The sequence below is a fragment of the Chiloscyllium plagiosum genome, chromosome 20 (genome assembly GCF_004010195.1).
Source record: "Chiloscyllium plagiosum isolate BGI_BamShark_2017 chromosome 20, ASM401019v2, whole genome shotgun sequence".
Taxonomy (NCBI): domain Eukaryota; kingdom Metazoa; phylum Chordata; class Chondrichthyes; order Orectolobiformes; family Hemiscylliidae; genus Chiloscyllium; species Chiloscyllium plagiosum.
Genome location: NC_057729.1, coordinates 49,225,289 through 49,241,655, shown reverse-complemented (window position 1 = coordinate 49,241,655; position 16,367 = coordinate 49,225,289). Strand labels below are relative to the sequence as shown.

At 41.3% G+C, this 16,367-nt stretch overlaps 1 protein-coding gene across 1 annotated transcript in view; it reads right to left on the bottom strand.

Moving 5' to 3' along the window:
• Positions 1-16,367, bottom strand: part of LOC122559968 (glutathione hydrolase 7) — a 52,394-nt gene that overhangs the window by 12,547 nt on the left and 23,480 nt on the right. Inside the window, exons 2-7 of the mRNA XM_043710076.1 lie at positions 12,524-12,750; positions 11,393-11,544; positions 10,285-10,402; positions 5,148-5,215; positions 3,005-3,078; positions 761-839 (exon numbers count right to left, since the gene is read on the bottom strand). Of these exons, the coding sequence (XP_043566011.1) occupies positions 761-839; positions 3,005-3,078; positions 5,148-5,215; positions 10,285-10,402; positions 11,393-11,544; positions 12,524-12,750 (718 nt within the window). The remainder of the gene's footprint in view (positions 1-760; positions 840-3,004; positions 3,079-5,147; positions 5,216-10,284; positions 10,403-11,392; positions 11,545-12,523; positions 12,751-16,367) is intronic.

Below are 16,367 nucleotides of genomic sequence, written 5' to 3'. Positions count from 1 at the left end.
CTTACTGTGAAATACCTGGTAAAACACTAAAATCAATTTGTGGCATTGACTGGATTGATTTAGTAAACGGGAAAGGAGGGTCTGACTCAAAACACTGTACACTTTTTTTTGTGCTTCACACCTCAATCATTTTCTCTCTTTAACTCAGTAACTCAACTAGTTATTGGCTCTTTCAAAAGCAGATAACTTTGAAAATATAAAAACAATGTGATTTTTCTGACATAGGCTATTTCTTTCTGCCCACCCCCTTCCAGATCTATCTTTCTATGACTCCCCTGGATTCAGATCTCAAAATTACCCAGCTCAAAGTTTTCCACCTAACTTGCTCAGTTATTTATGATTCTGATTTTTCCTCATACCCAGATCTCCTAAATTAGCTAAACACAAAATGCCATGGATGTTGGAAATATGAAATAAAAGCAGAAAATTCTGAAGAAACTCAGCAGCATCTGCGGAGAGAGAAAGAGAGGGTTAACGTTTCAAGTCCAATATTTTCTTTGGGGTGCTTATAGTTTCCTCCACTGTACAGACTGAAGCAAAATATTGCAGTGCCATTTCCCTGTTACCTATTATTAAGCCCCCAGCTGTACTCTCCAAGGGTCCCACATTCACTTTAGCTATTCTTTTTCTTGAAATATACCCACAGCAAACATTGTTGCTGTTTTTATATTTCTTGATAATTTGCTTTCATAATCAATTTTCTCCCCCTTTATTAGCTTTTCAGTCATTGGCTGCTGGTTCCTAAAATTCTCTGGCCTACCACATGTTATTGCCACTTAGGTTAATTTCCTTGGTCACCTTGTTAACCATAGTTGGTTCATCCTTCTCACTGAGTCCTTCTTTTCAATCAGAATAAATTTTGCAGAATGTTATGACGTATCTGCTTAAGCATCTATGACTGCTCGTGCACTGACCTTCCTGTTCATCTATTTTTCCAGCTGGCTCATACCTCTGTAATTACCCTGACTTAAGTTGAGGACACTGTTTTGAGTTCCAAGTTGCTCTGCCTCAAACTGGATTTTTACATTTTACCATGTCGTGGTTGTTACCTCTCTAGAAGATCCACAATTAATTAATTAAGTCACAATTAATTTTAGAAATTCATCTTCCATGTTACCTTTATCTAGATTTGACCAGACATGAAGTCACCAGTGAGAAATTTTTGTGACCTTCTTACATGCTTCCATTATTTGCCAATTTAGGCTTTGTCTGACAGTGACGCTCTTCAAAGGCCTAGACATAACTCTCAGCTATAACTGCTTTCCCTTGCTAAATCTTAATTCCATCCAAACTGATTCCATATTACACTCTATTGCACCATTACTCCCCACTGCACTGACACTTTCCTTCATTAACAAAACTACCGAACTTCCTCTTCCTTTTTGCCTATTTTTCCGGAACATCCAAATACTCTTCTATACTGAGTTCCCAGTTTAGGTCTCCCTGTAACCAGCTTCCGTGATAGCTATCATCTCATGACCGTACATTTCTATTTGTGCCATCAACTCATCTATCTTGTTACAAACGCTGAATGCATTAAGATAAAAGAGCTTTAAATTTAGACTGCTGCCATTATCACTCACTCTAGTTCTAATTTCTGCGGTATTTTGCATATTTTCTAACCCTTCCTGTCACACGTCGATGATCATTTGCCTCCTCACTATCTTGCACTTCTGCTCGTTTTGCTGTTTGATTTTTAAATTCCCCTTCAATTGAACCCTTCTCCACCAATGAATATAAAGCCCTATCTATGCCCCTGGTCATATGATTCACCAGGACACAGGTCCCAGTATGGTTCAAATGAAGCTCATCCCAAGCCCTTTCTTTCCTTAGAGCTATGCCATTGCTTCATGAATTGAAACCCATTTCTCCCACATCAATCTCTGAGTCACACATTTATATCTAATCTTATTTATCCTAATTTACCTACTTTCATGTGGCTCAGGTAATAATCCTGAGATTAATACCTTTGTGGTTCTACTTTTTAAATTTAGACCTGAGCTGCTCATAATCCCTCAGGGAATCTTTATCCTAATCCCACCCAGATCATTGTAATCTACATGGACCACAACAACTGGATCTTCACTCTTCTACTCAAATCTGAGTCAAAGTTCCTCAACACTTGCAACAGATGTGGTCACCATGGATTGCACTGGTTTCCAGCACCTCCCACATACTGCAGCTGCAACACATTGCCTGTCCAGCTATGCCTTTTCTATTTAATTTATAATATTTAACATCCAAACTAATTGATGTTAATTTTCTTAAATGCATTCTCCAGTTGCAATAATGTCTTCTAATTTAAAACACTTGGTTAATCAAAAGAGGCACCACAGCAATACACACCAATCACCTGTTTTTCTGTCATGTTGCACTTTGGACCTGACAGGTAGGAACAGGTTGAAGAGGTTCCCTTTCAGTGGTTTTTATCTTCCACCACCCTTCTCATACAGCCTGCTCTTCTATTTAAGAAACTGCTGTCTCCACTCTTTCTCATGCTCTTTATAAAACTGCTGTTCTCCATCCCTCCTAATTTTTATGAAGTTGCTGTTTCCTTCTCTCTCTCACACACACTCTCTGTGAATCTGCTGTCCTACTCTCTTACACTTGTGACATGCTGTGGGAGTGAGTGAGTCAGATTAAAAAAAGAAGCTCCAGAAAATCAAAAACTCGCCAAATACTAAAAAATACACTTCAAGAAGTCTCCAGACGAGCCCTCAGGGGAAAGAAAAAATCTAATTTGAGCCCTGATTGGAAATATGCTCAAAACACTTACGTGCTTTTCTGGAGTAATTACATATTGGAAATTCTCTGCCTTCTTCAAACTTTCACAAATGTACCTTGTATCTATATCTGCTAGATCACCTGTAGTGTACAGAGGAGCTTGGATAGCCAAGATGTATTCAAACAATCAAACTCTCTTTCCAATTTGTCTTTTAGGGAGTAGTCACAAACCCCTGGTCCACTGAATTTCATATCTTAGGAAAAGTATTATTGCACCTACCAAGTTCTTGAGTCACATTGAAACCATCTTGTGCAACTTTCGCTGCTGCAGCCATTAACTCAGACCAGGAGATTCTGGAGAAATCAGAAAATAACAAGAAATTCTCATGACACTCTTGAACAGGGTGTGCACGTCCTCATGCTACAAAACTTGTACACTGGTCAATTTTTATCATGGCATATTGTTAAATGAGCACTCCCTGTTCAGCTTTCATATGTAAACTATCACAAAATAGCTGCACTCTGCGAAATGAGTTCCTTAAGATTGCCTACTAAATGCATCACTGCCTTTTGTAAATGGAAAGCTTTTGCTGACTAATTATTTTGTTCACTAAGGGTTTAAGGAATATAGAATCAGGTCATAGAACAGCCTTAATCTAATTAAATGATTGAACAGGCTCAAGGGGTGGAATGGCCTCCTACTGTTCCTATGATTGTGAATAATGACATGAGCAATTTGATAGCACCAAAAATAACTACAGATTTTGTTAAGGGGATATATCTTAATATTCAAGCATTCAGTTCACCATAATGTTCAGAAATCGCACAAACGCAGGGTTCTCCATTTTGAAAATTAAAATGGAGTTTTAGCTGAAGCAGTTTAATCTGTGACTGCTCATTTAGCAGTCAAGTGTTTAGTGTGCGCACACTCATTTTTCTAGTTTTATTTCCAATGTTCCAAACTTTACACAATCATGAGGGTGGGTGAGGGGATTGTGCTGGAAGACATTCTTTCTCACTCCGTTAATCAAATTTCAGTGAATTAGCTGATCTCACTGGATTATTTCAGTGGGAGAAGTTGCAACCGTTGTTCCAAAACCAGGTAGAATGGATTCACAAGGCAACTATGGCATTTCAATCTCCAAATTCCTTTGTCAGTTTTGCTGTTAGCAATGCAACAGTTATATCAGCTGATGCTGAAAAATCTGCACCTTTTATCTCCCTCTTTTTCCAAGGACCGGATTAAATTATTCTGAGTAGGCAATTTTCAGTTCCTGTTGGGCACAAATCCACAGCATAAACGTGCCTAGAATTTGACAAACTGGTCATTTTGAACCAGAAAAGTAGCTGATGTGTGAAACAGGCAAATCACATCATATGGAATGCTGTGTGCCTCCAAGAATTCAAGACAAATGGAACAGAGCAATTGGAAATGGAGACGTGGGCAAGCTTATTGGTCCTTCCTTTTCCTTGTTCATGCTTGTTAGGGTGACATAATAGAAAACCTTTCTGAAAAGCAAACTTGATACAGCTTCTCTTTTTGATTTTTTAGCAAAGTATTCAGGCAATAATTTCAGTTGTTTAGGGGTACACATTGAAGGAAACAATTCATTCAAACAAAGAAAAAGATTTGAAAAATTAGTGTTGACTTTTGCAAAATAGCCCTGAAAATTGCACCTATGTCGTGTGTCATGGCTCTTTTAAGTTTAAAATCATGCCTGAATACGGTCCCCCACCACTCATTTTGGAGTGAGAACCTGAAAATCAACTCCAGAAGGTGTTCCTTCAGGCCATCACAAACTCTGGATTCTGTCAGACTCAGCCACTCAAACTGGGATATGGATTTTAAACTCATGTCCATTTTCCACGACCATTTTAAGCTTTGGGCCACCAGTTGCAAAACATGCTCTGAATTTGCCAAAGAAAAAGCAGCTCCTTCAATTATTTTTGTAGAAGGATAATTTCTATGGATTTCCATATTAGATCCCCGACAGTGTGGAAACAGGCCCTTCGGCCCAACAAGTCCACATCAACCCTCCAAACAGTAACCCACCCAGACCCATTTCCCTCTGACTAATGCACCTAACACTGTGGGCAATTTAGCATGGCCAATTCACATGACCTGCACATCTTCGGACTGTGGGAGGAAACTGGAGCACCCGGAGGAAGCCCACCCAGACACGGGGAGACTGTGCAAACTCCACAGAGACAGTCGCCCGAGGTTAGAATTGAACCTTGGACTCTGGTGCTGTGAGGCAGCAGTGCTAGCCACTGAGCCACCGTGCCACCCTATCACAAGCTGCCAAGATTCAATATTTCAATTGTGTTAAGAAAAATCAAGTATTTTGATCCAATTCAAAAACAAATTGATTTGATCATGGAGCAGAAACTTGTATAGCAATGTTCTCAGGTGTAAGGTTTACCTGCCATAGAGTTGATGGGCCTGATGCAGTCCTTGTATCATTCCTGGGACAGCCACCAAGAGGCCAGGCTGCATAGAGAAGGAAAGAAGATATCATCGATGCATATATATTGTGGAGTTCTCTTAATACAAATCTTCTGTTCAGGCTTCTCTCTGAGATATTCAATTCTCCCCAAATTGTGCACTTTCAATCAAGGACAGAACAGTCACTCCCCTCAGACATCTCCATAGCTGCTATCGGTAATTCTCGCCAGCATGAGGAGGTGTTAGCATACCATGTGGTGATTTGTTCCATGGTTTCTGCAGGCTGTTCTTGGAAAGAAATTAGAAACGCTCCCCCTAAGGGCACTGAACGGAAGCTGGAGAAGATGTAATCCAGCCAGGGGGGAAAGTTTTGCTAGACCTCCTGAATGGGGAGCAGAAGTCCTGCAATTAACCAATGTAGCCTGCTCACAGTTCGGAAGTGGTGGTGGTGAAGTGGGTGAGGGGCATTGGGGTGTGGGGGTGGGGGTTGGTGGAGACGGTACCTTCCAATGGTCGAGTTAGCTTCACTGTAGATTTCTGCCCGAGTTGCAGTGGGAAAGCGACATCATTTACACTCAAATTCCAAAATTTCAGATTATTGCTAGGAGCCAAATTATCCAGCACTGTTCATAGGAATATAGGAGTTAGACTTTGAGCGTGCTGTGACATTCAGTAAATCATGGCTGATCAAGTCTTGTCTCAACTCCAATTTCCAGTCTCCCCCCTTAGCCCTCAGCTCTCTTGTCAATCAAAAATCTGATTAACTCTACCTTGAGTAAAGGCCCTGCTTTCACAATTTTCTCGGGAACAGGTTTCCCCTGATTAATGACCGTCTGTGGGAAAATATTTCTCCTCATCTTTGCCTTAAATGGGAAACATCTTATTCTTGGCCTAGTTCTAGTCTCCCCCACAAAAGGATATATTCTCCCAGTAGTCACACTCCCAAGACCATCTTGCATGTTTCAACTCTCATTCTTCTAAACTCCAAAAAGTACAGGCCCAGTCCAGCTGACCTTTCCTCACAGGATAACTCGCACTTCCCAGGATGAGTCTAGTTAGGCATCATGTTAAGTATTGCACCAAGTGATCTAACATCAAACATTCAGGTGATTTTCTGAAGACTAGGTTTCATTGTTTAAAGACTTTAAAAATAGCAATAAAAGTGACATATTAACCATGTCAGAATAATCAGTTTGAAGGAATGGAAGCATTTAGTTAAAAACCATACAATACCAGGTTACAAGTCCAATAGGTTTAATTGGAAGCACACTAGCTTTCAGAGCACTGCTCCTTCATCACCTGATGAAGGAGCAGCGCTCCGAAAGCTAGTGCTTCCAATTAAACCTGTTGGACTATAACCTGGTGTTGTGTGATTTTTAACTTTGTACACCCCAGTCCAACACCGGCATCTCCAAATCATGGAAGCATTTAGTATTTCCTTCTATGCTGTTTTTATTCCCTTATGTAGTCGTTGTCTTGTCAAGCATCATTCTTTAACGGGTTAGCTGGTACCTTGATCTTGGATATGAAACAACCAATACATTTTGAGACTGGAAATTCTGCGATGAGTACCTTACCTCCTCACCTCCACCACAAAACTAAACACAATCTATTGAGTGCAAGTCAGCCCGGATGAGCAGAACTCCGACACTCAATTACTACAACACCATCCAAGACAAAGCGGCATTTATGATCAAAACCCTATCCACCACCTTCAATATTCACTCCTTCCACCACCAGGCAGTGGCAGCAGTGTGTACCATCTACAACGTGCACTGCTGCAACTTGCCTATTCTGAAGTACAGCATCCAATTCTGGTCGCGCCGTTATATTATTAAGCTGGAGAGGGTTCAAAAAGATTTACCAGGATGACGTCAGGAAATGGAGGGTTTCAGTTATGAGGAGAGGCTGGATAGGCTGGGACTTTTCTCACTAGAGGGTAGGAGGTTGAGAGGTGACCTTATAGAGGTTTATAAACCCATGAGGGGTATAGATAAGGTGAATGACAGATGTCTTTTCCCTAGAGTTGGGAATTCCTTGGGGGCATATTTTTAAAGTGAGAGGAGAAAGATTTTAAAAAGACACGAGGGGCAACTCGTTTACACAGACAGTCGTCCATGCGTGGAATGAATTTCCAGAGGAAGTGGTGGGTACAAGTACAATTATGTTTTAAGGACATTTGGATAAGTACATGAATAAGAAATGTTTGGAGGGATATTGGCACATGCGCAGACAGGTGGGAGTAGTTTAGTTTAGGATTATGATCGGCATGGACTGGTTGGACCGAAGAGTCTGTTTCTGTGCTATATGACTCTATGACTCTTTTGACAGCATCTAACAGACTTATAACCTCTAATCAGCTAGATCATCAGGATCAGTGGATGCACCACCAACTGCAAGTTCCCCTCCAAATCACACATCCTGAAATTAGAAATAGATAGATTCTGCATAAGCAAGGGGTGAAAGATTATCTGGAGTAAGCAGGAATGTGAAGTAATCACACTTGCCGTAATTTTAGTGAAAAGCAGGAACAGGCTTAAAGAACTGAGTGGCATACCGCTGCTGCTAATTTATATTTTTGTAAATAGGGAGGCCTTACCAACAGAGCTCACATCCCAGGGACAAACAGAAAATCACTCAGGATTTAGTGATTACAAGATAAATCAAGTATGGCTAAAGGGATACAGAAGAAACTTTTTTTGTAGAGAGTATTATAGAGAGTAACATTGACACTTAAAAGCTAACACTTACAGATTTCTTGATCTTTGCTGAAAGCTCTCCTAAAGCTCACTCTCTGGGTGCTACCTCATTGAGAGAAAGGGCAAACATACTGGGTAAGACTTCCCCTCCTTAATCAGCATTGAGCAAACAGGGCTGCATCCAGTTTGGTTGTTGAACAGCCTGCTGACACTTTTTGGCAAGTCCCATACATGAATAGCAGCCACCTCTGGCTGAGATAATTAAGAGCATCCAGGATTTCTAGAAGTTGGGTTGGAGCAGGGTATGTGGCTGGGATGGATGTGGAGGATATGGAATGGGGGGGGGGCTAGGTATTTGTCACTAACTGAATACAGAGTGGCTGCAAGCAAACGGGATCACATTATCGGGGTCTGAAAAAGTGAATGGGCTTGAACCTAAACAAGATGAATAATGAACAAGTGTCAAAGAAAGACAGTCTATGAAGATATTATTTTTACCCCTTCAGTCATTGCATTATTGTTCCAAAGACACTTACATACCTGAGTCTAATTTTTCAAAAGCCAGCTCGGGTCCTAAGTTAAAACAAGTCATTTGGTCTGCATTTGATGGGGAAAAGGCATTAGAAGCAAACCCAATTCTGCCTTTGTCCTGTGAGTACAAATAACACCATACAGAGCAGTATACCACCATGTCATGAATGGGCATTGCTCAAATGAATGATCAGTCACAGAAACGCTAACACATTTTATTTTTCTCAGTGACCAACAGGCCAATAAAATGGGTCCAATAATTATCTAGCAGGTACCTCATAAACTGGATGTCAAATATGAGATTTTCCTGCTGTCAACAGCTCTGTGCCATAATCAAGACAGCTACAAAGTTAGAAAGATCGTTGTTATAAATAATGTTTGGACTACATTTGGAAATAAAAGTCATGCAAAAATCCCAGAATGTAATGAACACATTGAAATAACCAAATTAGGGAGAAACACAGTTTATAAATTTGCTAGGATTGAAGGAAAACAAAGCAGAAATTAAATGTTGCAATCAAAATTCCTTTGACCATAAAGATCTCAAGATGATGGGATGAAGGCATTTAACCAATCTCTGATCCTCCATCAAGAAAAATCTTTGAAGTGTCCCACTACAGAGTCCAATTTTATCTTGGATTCTGAAAAGGTCAGCTTCACTTCTCCACCTTGGATTGTTACGGTGCAAGAGGCCCTTCAGCCCATTATGCCTGCACCAGAGTGCACATCTTATATTAGTGACTCTTTGTACAAATAAGTTTAATGATATTGGTCCAAGTTAAGGATGAACATTTCAAAAATAATCCTTTCATGAGAGAAAGATCCCATTGAGTAGCACTTCTAATGTATTTCTCTAAATGAAATAAAAAGATGGCTAGCGATTTCTTTCAAAGATTGCCTTCTCTTGTCACAGACCAGGTCTGTGTGATTACCACCAAAGGGAAAAATCTAAAGCTTAGGAGTGGCACACACAGATGTAATGCATCAGACACAGAGTCCATTCGCCACCAAAGATGCAAAAGTTGCAGGATATTGTCGATGAATCAGAAAACATAATTCATCAAACATGGTGATTTTGTGAAGGCTGGTGCACCATGGTGTGTTACCCACTAACACTCAATATTGAAGCGCAAGATATTTATTAAGACTTTGTACAAACTTAGCAACTTTGGTTTGGCTCATGATTGAAGCCAATTGCAAATGCCATATGAATGCATACAGTTTTAAAACCGTATTGTTCGATTTTCTAGCCTTAACATTACTGCCATCTTTTACGATACTTCATTTATTGCAATGTCCCAATTCTTCACCTTTTCTTCTGCTGTTGTCTTGAATCAGTTTCAGCATTATTAACAGCACTGTCGTGGCGGTCTGCCCAAGGGCAACTCCTATGTTCAGTTCTCCGACCTTTAGTCTTGTGTGTTTCACTTCTGCAGCTTGTAAAGAGCTTCCACTTATTAACTTCAAGAGGCAAAATGAGGCAAAAAAGGATGTGAAGTGGTTTCCCTTTGCCTTCCCCCTGCATTCCTAAACAACCAAAAGTCTACTTCCAGAAGAATCCTCCATCTGTAAGTACTGCTCTCCCTTAAGCCACCAGCACCAATCAATCACTGATTCTGCCCTTGACCAAGGCTTACAACCATGGGTGTAGGACTCTTGCCTGGGATGGTCCATAAAAAGCCAATGAAGATCACTACAAAGTCTTCAAAAGACCTGTTACCCTATCCTACCATATCATGTGCTATCCTTTCATATGCTATTTACAGTTGTCAAAAGAGTCATAGAGTATATCATGCATATATTCAAGTATAAAGTCGCAAAAAGACTTCATAATTTATGGAACTCTGTCACTCCTCAGATAAATAAAAAGAAAGAAGTACTGACCTTGTCCTCCCAATTATGCACAAACATCTGTTCCTCAACCTCTGCTGGAGCTGTCTCTCGAAAATCAATGATGAAGCTTTCATTCTTCCTGATATCATGAACTAACATGACACCACCCCTGGAAGAAAGGACAACAAGAAAGGTCATACTGTCAAACAGTGAGCTATATATAAACGCACATACAGACTTATGCTCTTTATCATTCTTGGCATCCTTTTGTCTACAAAATGTGATGGACATACAGGACGTAATCCTTTTCAGACGGGTGTCTTTGCCTGAGTTGTCTTTTTCTTTATGGTTGAAGAAGCCAACCTTTGAAAGTCAGAGTTTTTCCACAAGCCCCACAGATGAAGCTTCCAGATGTTAATGCAGGTCACTCTTTTCATTGTCGCCAAGCTGGTCACACCTGCCCACAGGAAACATTGTCATTTCCCTCAGTCAACAGCTAGAGACTCCCTCATGTGTGAATCGATGTTTAAGGCCTTCACGTCACGCTTGCAAGCATCCTTTGGGCTGAAGCTTTGGATATCCCACAGGCTGCCTGGCCCCAGCTCCTTCACCTTACAGAAAGTCCTTCTTCCATCTTGCGAACATGCCCCAGATAATGAAGCCACCTCTCTTTGGGGAGAGCTAACACACTTGGGAATCCTACCTTTGACAGGACTGGCGTGCTTATGATTTTGTCCAGGCAGGAGATACTCTGATAACGCAGAGGATCACTTTTGAGCTTGTTTGCTTGATAGTCACCCGTGTTTCACAGTCATACAACAAGGTGCTGAGAACCCAGTACTTATAAATGATCAACCTTTAGGTCACTGGTATGACGTTTGAAATCTTCCCACAACATGCATCTTTGTGCTGTGATTGCGACTTACAGTAACGTAGTGCCAATAATTATGAGCCATTTTGGTCCTGTTAGGATCTAGGCTGAGATTTCTTTCACTTCAAAAAATACAACTTTCATTTATATAGCACCTTTATTGTAGAAAACATCCAACTGGGTGGAGAAGGGATATAAGGACAAATGACCCTTTGTAAAATAGTAACAATTTTGTGAACAAACATGAGTACTTTTCATTAGTGATTCCTTAATACCTACAACACCTACCCTCCAATTCCAGAGCTGTGGGGGTGGATTATTCCTAAGCATAATGCGGACACAATAGCTGCATCCACCGAAGATCCATCACGATTCAGTATTTCGGTACCAACTGTGGAGCAATGGGCCACATCTGTAACTACTGCACCTTGGTGAAAGATCTACATGGAACAAGAGTGAATGTAGAGTCACAGATGCAAAACTTCCCTGGTTTATGATTGCTGTTCATTAGGTTTCTGCAATATTGCCATCTCTGCTTCAATCCCAATGGGAATAGAGATTTAAAAATCCTGAAATCACCCTGTCCACAGGGCTTCCAATATTCAGTAAAGACATTGAGATTTGTTCCAGGTAAGACCTGATTTGATTTCCTGAGGTATTGCTAGCTAAGGGATGTTTCTCCTTTCTTAATGCTGTAGAATGTGCCAGCACTGTGGGCCAAGCCTGACCTGTTCCTTCATTTATTATAAATAACTTGCAGTCTCTTGAGTGCTTAAGTAAATGAATAAATAAACAAGGAACTCAAAAGGCAACAGATAAAATACGTTTTAGGTATGAAAGCAGTAAGGACATAGCAAGAGATTAGATTCGAGGAAACAGCAGAAGTTTACATTGCAGGGAGTGTAAGTGAGGGAGGACCACATTTCACTTCCTCAGAGTCAGCTCTGGCATGTGGTTGCAGCCTGGCTTTCGGAGTCTGAAGGTTATAGCTTGAGTGCCTCTTCAGGACACGTGAGCTGACGACTGATGCTGACACTCTGGTGCAGTATTTAAGCATCGGAGGGGTTGACAAATTACAGAAGACACATTTAACCAAGGCACAGTCGGCGCCTTCATGTGGACACAAAAGTGAAAAATAAGTGGATTCTTCCCAGTGTGCTGACCAACATTTAATCCTCAACCAGTAAAACAGACAATTTGCTTATTATCAAATTACAACTCGTGGCATTTTTCTACGCACAATTTGGCTGCCTTGTTTTCAACACTATAATTGTGACCACATTTCAAAAGGACTAAACTAGCTTTAAAGCACTCTGGAAAAGTGTCAGCGTAATAACGAATCCCTCTCTTTTATCGACCGGACAGGGAAAACATTTTAAATGAAGCTTTTCTTAATGCAGTGACTGGTAGATCATGTACCTGTGGATCTCCAAAGTAGATCTGCATAATCAAGGCCACAGTGACTCCAGTCGCAAATGTTAAGCAGGCAGTGATGATAACAGTCAGACCGTCCTGGCGACAGGCGCAGTCACTGGAGAAAGGGTCCTTGTTGGTCACACGCAGGGGAGACATCTCCTGACTGCCCATCTCAGAGGAAGAGGAGGGCAGGCGTTGCAGGCGAGCTGATTTCAGGAACAGGTCTGGATCTACAAATACAATTATCGAAAGGTTTAATTTTGGTTTGTCACAACTGGTGATTCTTGGATGTCTACAATATGCAGCAGGTATGTCCAAGTGAGGGGGCAGAATTCTGTTCTTGTGCTGGGGGTCTCGCCAGCTGGCTTTGATTCTGGGGGTCTCACCAGCTGGCTGCTGAGACACTGGCTTTGATTCTTTTTGGAAAGGTCCCTGGATTACAAATTATCAGGTAAGTCACCGATGTACGTTCCCCCGCAATCAAAGACCCTTGTGCTGTAGGTCTTGTCCAATGGGAGTTACTGACCAAGTGTAGATTTGTACTCACAGCGCCGCCAATAACTGCTGCCAGACGTATAAACCTTGGAGTCCCAGGGTAAGGGAGGGACCTGGGTTAGTGTGTGTGTGTGTGTGTGTGTATACACATGTGTGTCTGTGTATACACATGTGTGGGCATGTGCATGTGTGTGTGTCAGTCACGTGGAAAGGAGGGTAAAGAGGTGGGAAATGAGGACAGAGAGTGGTTATCATTGACCCACCCCCGCCCGTACATGCAATCCCTTGATCAGCCATTTAATGTCTTTGTTCAAATCACACCAGCCAGCACACTCACGAAGATTAGAAATTGGCTGCACGGTTTTAAGCCTGAGGCCTAGCAACAGGGTGGCTTGCAGCTGGCTTAACCTTTGCAGTGGAGGAATATAGCCCATCAATGATTATTAATTAGCCAATGAAGGTGCTCAATTGGCAGTGGGGCAGCAAGGTCAATCATGGTCTGTCCTGTCCACCTTCATTCTGGTGGATCTGACAGGGTTCAACTACATCATATCCCTGCCCATTTAACTGCCCTTTCCACCTCAAAGCTTGTCACCAGCAAGGGTGAAAGACTCAGGCCAAGGGCTCCATAGGTCTCAGAGTTCATGCATTGTTTTTACCTGGGGTGGGGGGAGTCCAGAACTAGAGGGCATAGGTTTAGGGTTAGAGTGGAAAGATTTAAAAGGGACCCAAGAGGCAACTTTTTCATGCAGAGGGTGGTGTGTGCATGGAATGAACTGCCAGAGGAAGTGGTGGAGGCATTTACAACATTTAAAAGACATCTGGATAGGTATATGAATAGGAAGGGTTTAGATGGATATGGGCCAAGAATGGAAAATGGGATTAGATTAATATAGGATATCTGGTTGGCATGGACAAGTTGGACTGAAGAATCTGTTTCTGTGCTGTAGATCTCTATGATTCTAATTTAATGCTATAGGCACACTTGTCATCCCTCTGTCTCAGCTCCACACCCTGAGCCTGTCCATCCTATTATCAAGATTTGCTGTTGGTTCAGAGTAGGTGCAAACACGATGGGCTGAACAGCCTCCTCTATACTGTTACAATTCCGTAATTCTATAAAATGGTAAAATGTGGAACTACATCCACCATTGCTTCTTTCTTCAATATCCTAATTGTACTGCACTTCTGGCACCACATGACTGATCAATATTCACATATCCTCACTTCATAAATGAGCTGCACTGAGCTTCAGAGCAACAATACAATCAAAAGTCAAAATACAGGCTTTAGGGTTAAATTTAAATATTGGAAAGCAAATAAAACGTGAAACATACATATTACACAGAAGGTCAATCATTACTTAACAGAGAGGTAGGTTAATGGTTCACCCGTGGGCCTTCAGAAAGGAGGAAGAACTAGAAGTGAAAAGGCATAAGCACAGAGTGATACTGTCAGGGACAGAAACAAGAAATGTGATTGAAGGAACGAGAGGCCTAGACAGAGAGAAGGAAAAGTATTAGGCCTGCAGAAGGACAGGGACACAAGGATGTTTAAGACATGGCACACCTGAAGAAGTCAAATCATGCATGCTCTCAAGATCGTGTTGGAACTCAAGTTGATTCTGATTAACTTAACCAGATTGAATGCATTCATTGTAGAATATTTTCTAATCAATCTGTTCAGGGATAGCATTACACACCTGGGAGCAGGTGGGACGTGAACCTGGGCCTCCTGGCTCAGAAGTAGAGACCTACCACTGCACCACAAGAACTGACTTCTATGTAGAGTACAAAGGTACAAAGTGGGGTTAAAATATTTTACAACAAGTTTCACATTAACTAACCATAAAGAGACGGAGACTGAAGTTCAATTTTAAACAATGACTTATCCTTTGTGAAAAGGAAAATATAGCAGCCCCAGGATACTCAGTAAATGTAGCAATGCAGGATTTTAGAAATGGAAGCAATTTTAGAGAAGTTCGGTGAATGGATTTGTGATAGTGGGAGGAGGAAGTGAAACCAAAACTTACAAAAATGAAACCCTCAGATTTCATTCTTCAAAGAGTCTCACACTGCACATAAATAGCGTCAACAAATTGAAATGTACCAAAAGGTTCATATTTAGAGTTTCTCGCTTATACAGGACATTCACCCTAGTGCTGCACATGTCAGGTAGGTGCATCCCCAATCCTATTACATAGAGATAGACAGAGATCACATGTTCAAATAACATTCATTACTTGTCAAAGTAATCCTAAGCAACTGTTAAAGAAAAACAAACTATTTAAATGAGTAGTGACAGTTATTTAAACACATATCTCTCTCTCTCTCGCCAATCCCCCTTCCCCCTTGTTCTCCCTGTCTGTATGTGACAGGAATGGGAAGAGTTTTCCAATGGTGTCCATCCAACAATTATTCCTTCAAGCTTAATACTAAAGTTGCTGAAGATCTGAACTAAAAACAGAAAATGTTGGAACTGCTCAGCACGTTTGGCAGTGCCTGCGAGAGAGAGAGAGAGAGAGAGGGAAGGAGAGAGAGAGAGAGGGAAGGACAGAGAGAGAGAGAGAGAAAGAGAGCGAGAGAAAGAGAAGGGGAAAAGAGAACATTAACATTTCAGAATTTTAAATGTCATCAGAGCCCTCAAACAAGCAGATTAACTAGTCATCCATCTCACTGCAGTTTGTGCACAATTTGTGTGCCACATGCCAATAATAATAGCAATTAATTGCTTGTGAAGAACATTGAGCCATTCTGAGGATGGGGTAGGTGCTGCATAAATACTAATGCTTTCAGTCTTCTAAGCAAAAGTGCACAAGTGCAACTGTTGGGAGGGATCCAGAAGTTCTGACAAAAGATCAGAAACAAACTCCCTATGTCTCTCTTTCCTTGAATACTCTGACCTGCTTCCAGCATTCTTGGTTTATATTTCAGATTTCCAGCTTTGCTAGCACTTTGTAACATTTTTAACCTATTTTTCCTCCTTTGCACTTGGTTTCCCTCAATCCTAAAAATGGCCTTACACATTTAATATTTCTGACATGGAATAAATTACCCAAAAACATTGACCTATCCCCTCTCTGTCAGACTTGCTCAACTTCTTGAACATTTCCAAATACAGTATCTCCATTTTCAGTTCAGAGTGATTAGATTAGATTAGATTAGATTACTTACAGTGTGGAAACAGGCCCTACGGCCCAACAAGTCCACACCGACCCGCCGAAGCGCAACACACCCATACCCCTACATTTACCCCTTACCTAACACTACAGGCAATTTAGCATGGCCAATTCACCTGACCTGCACATCTTTGGACTGTGGGAGGAAACCGGAGCACCCGGAGGAAACCCACG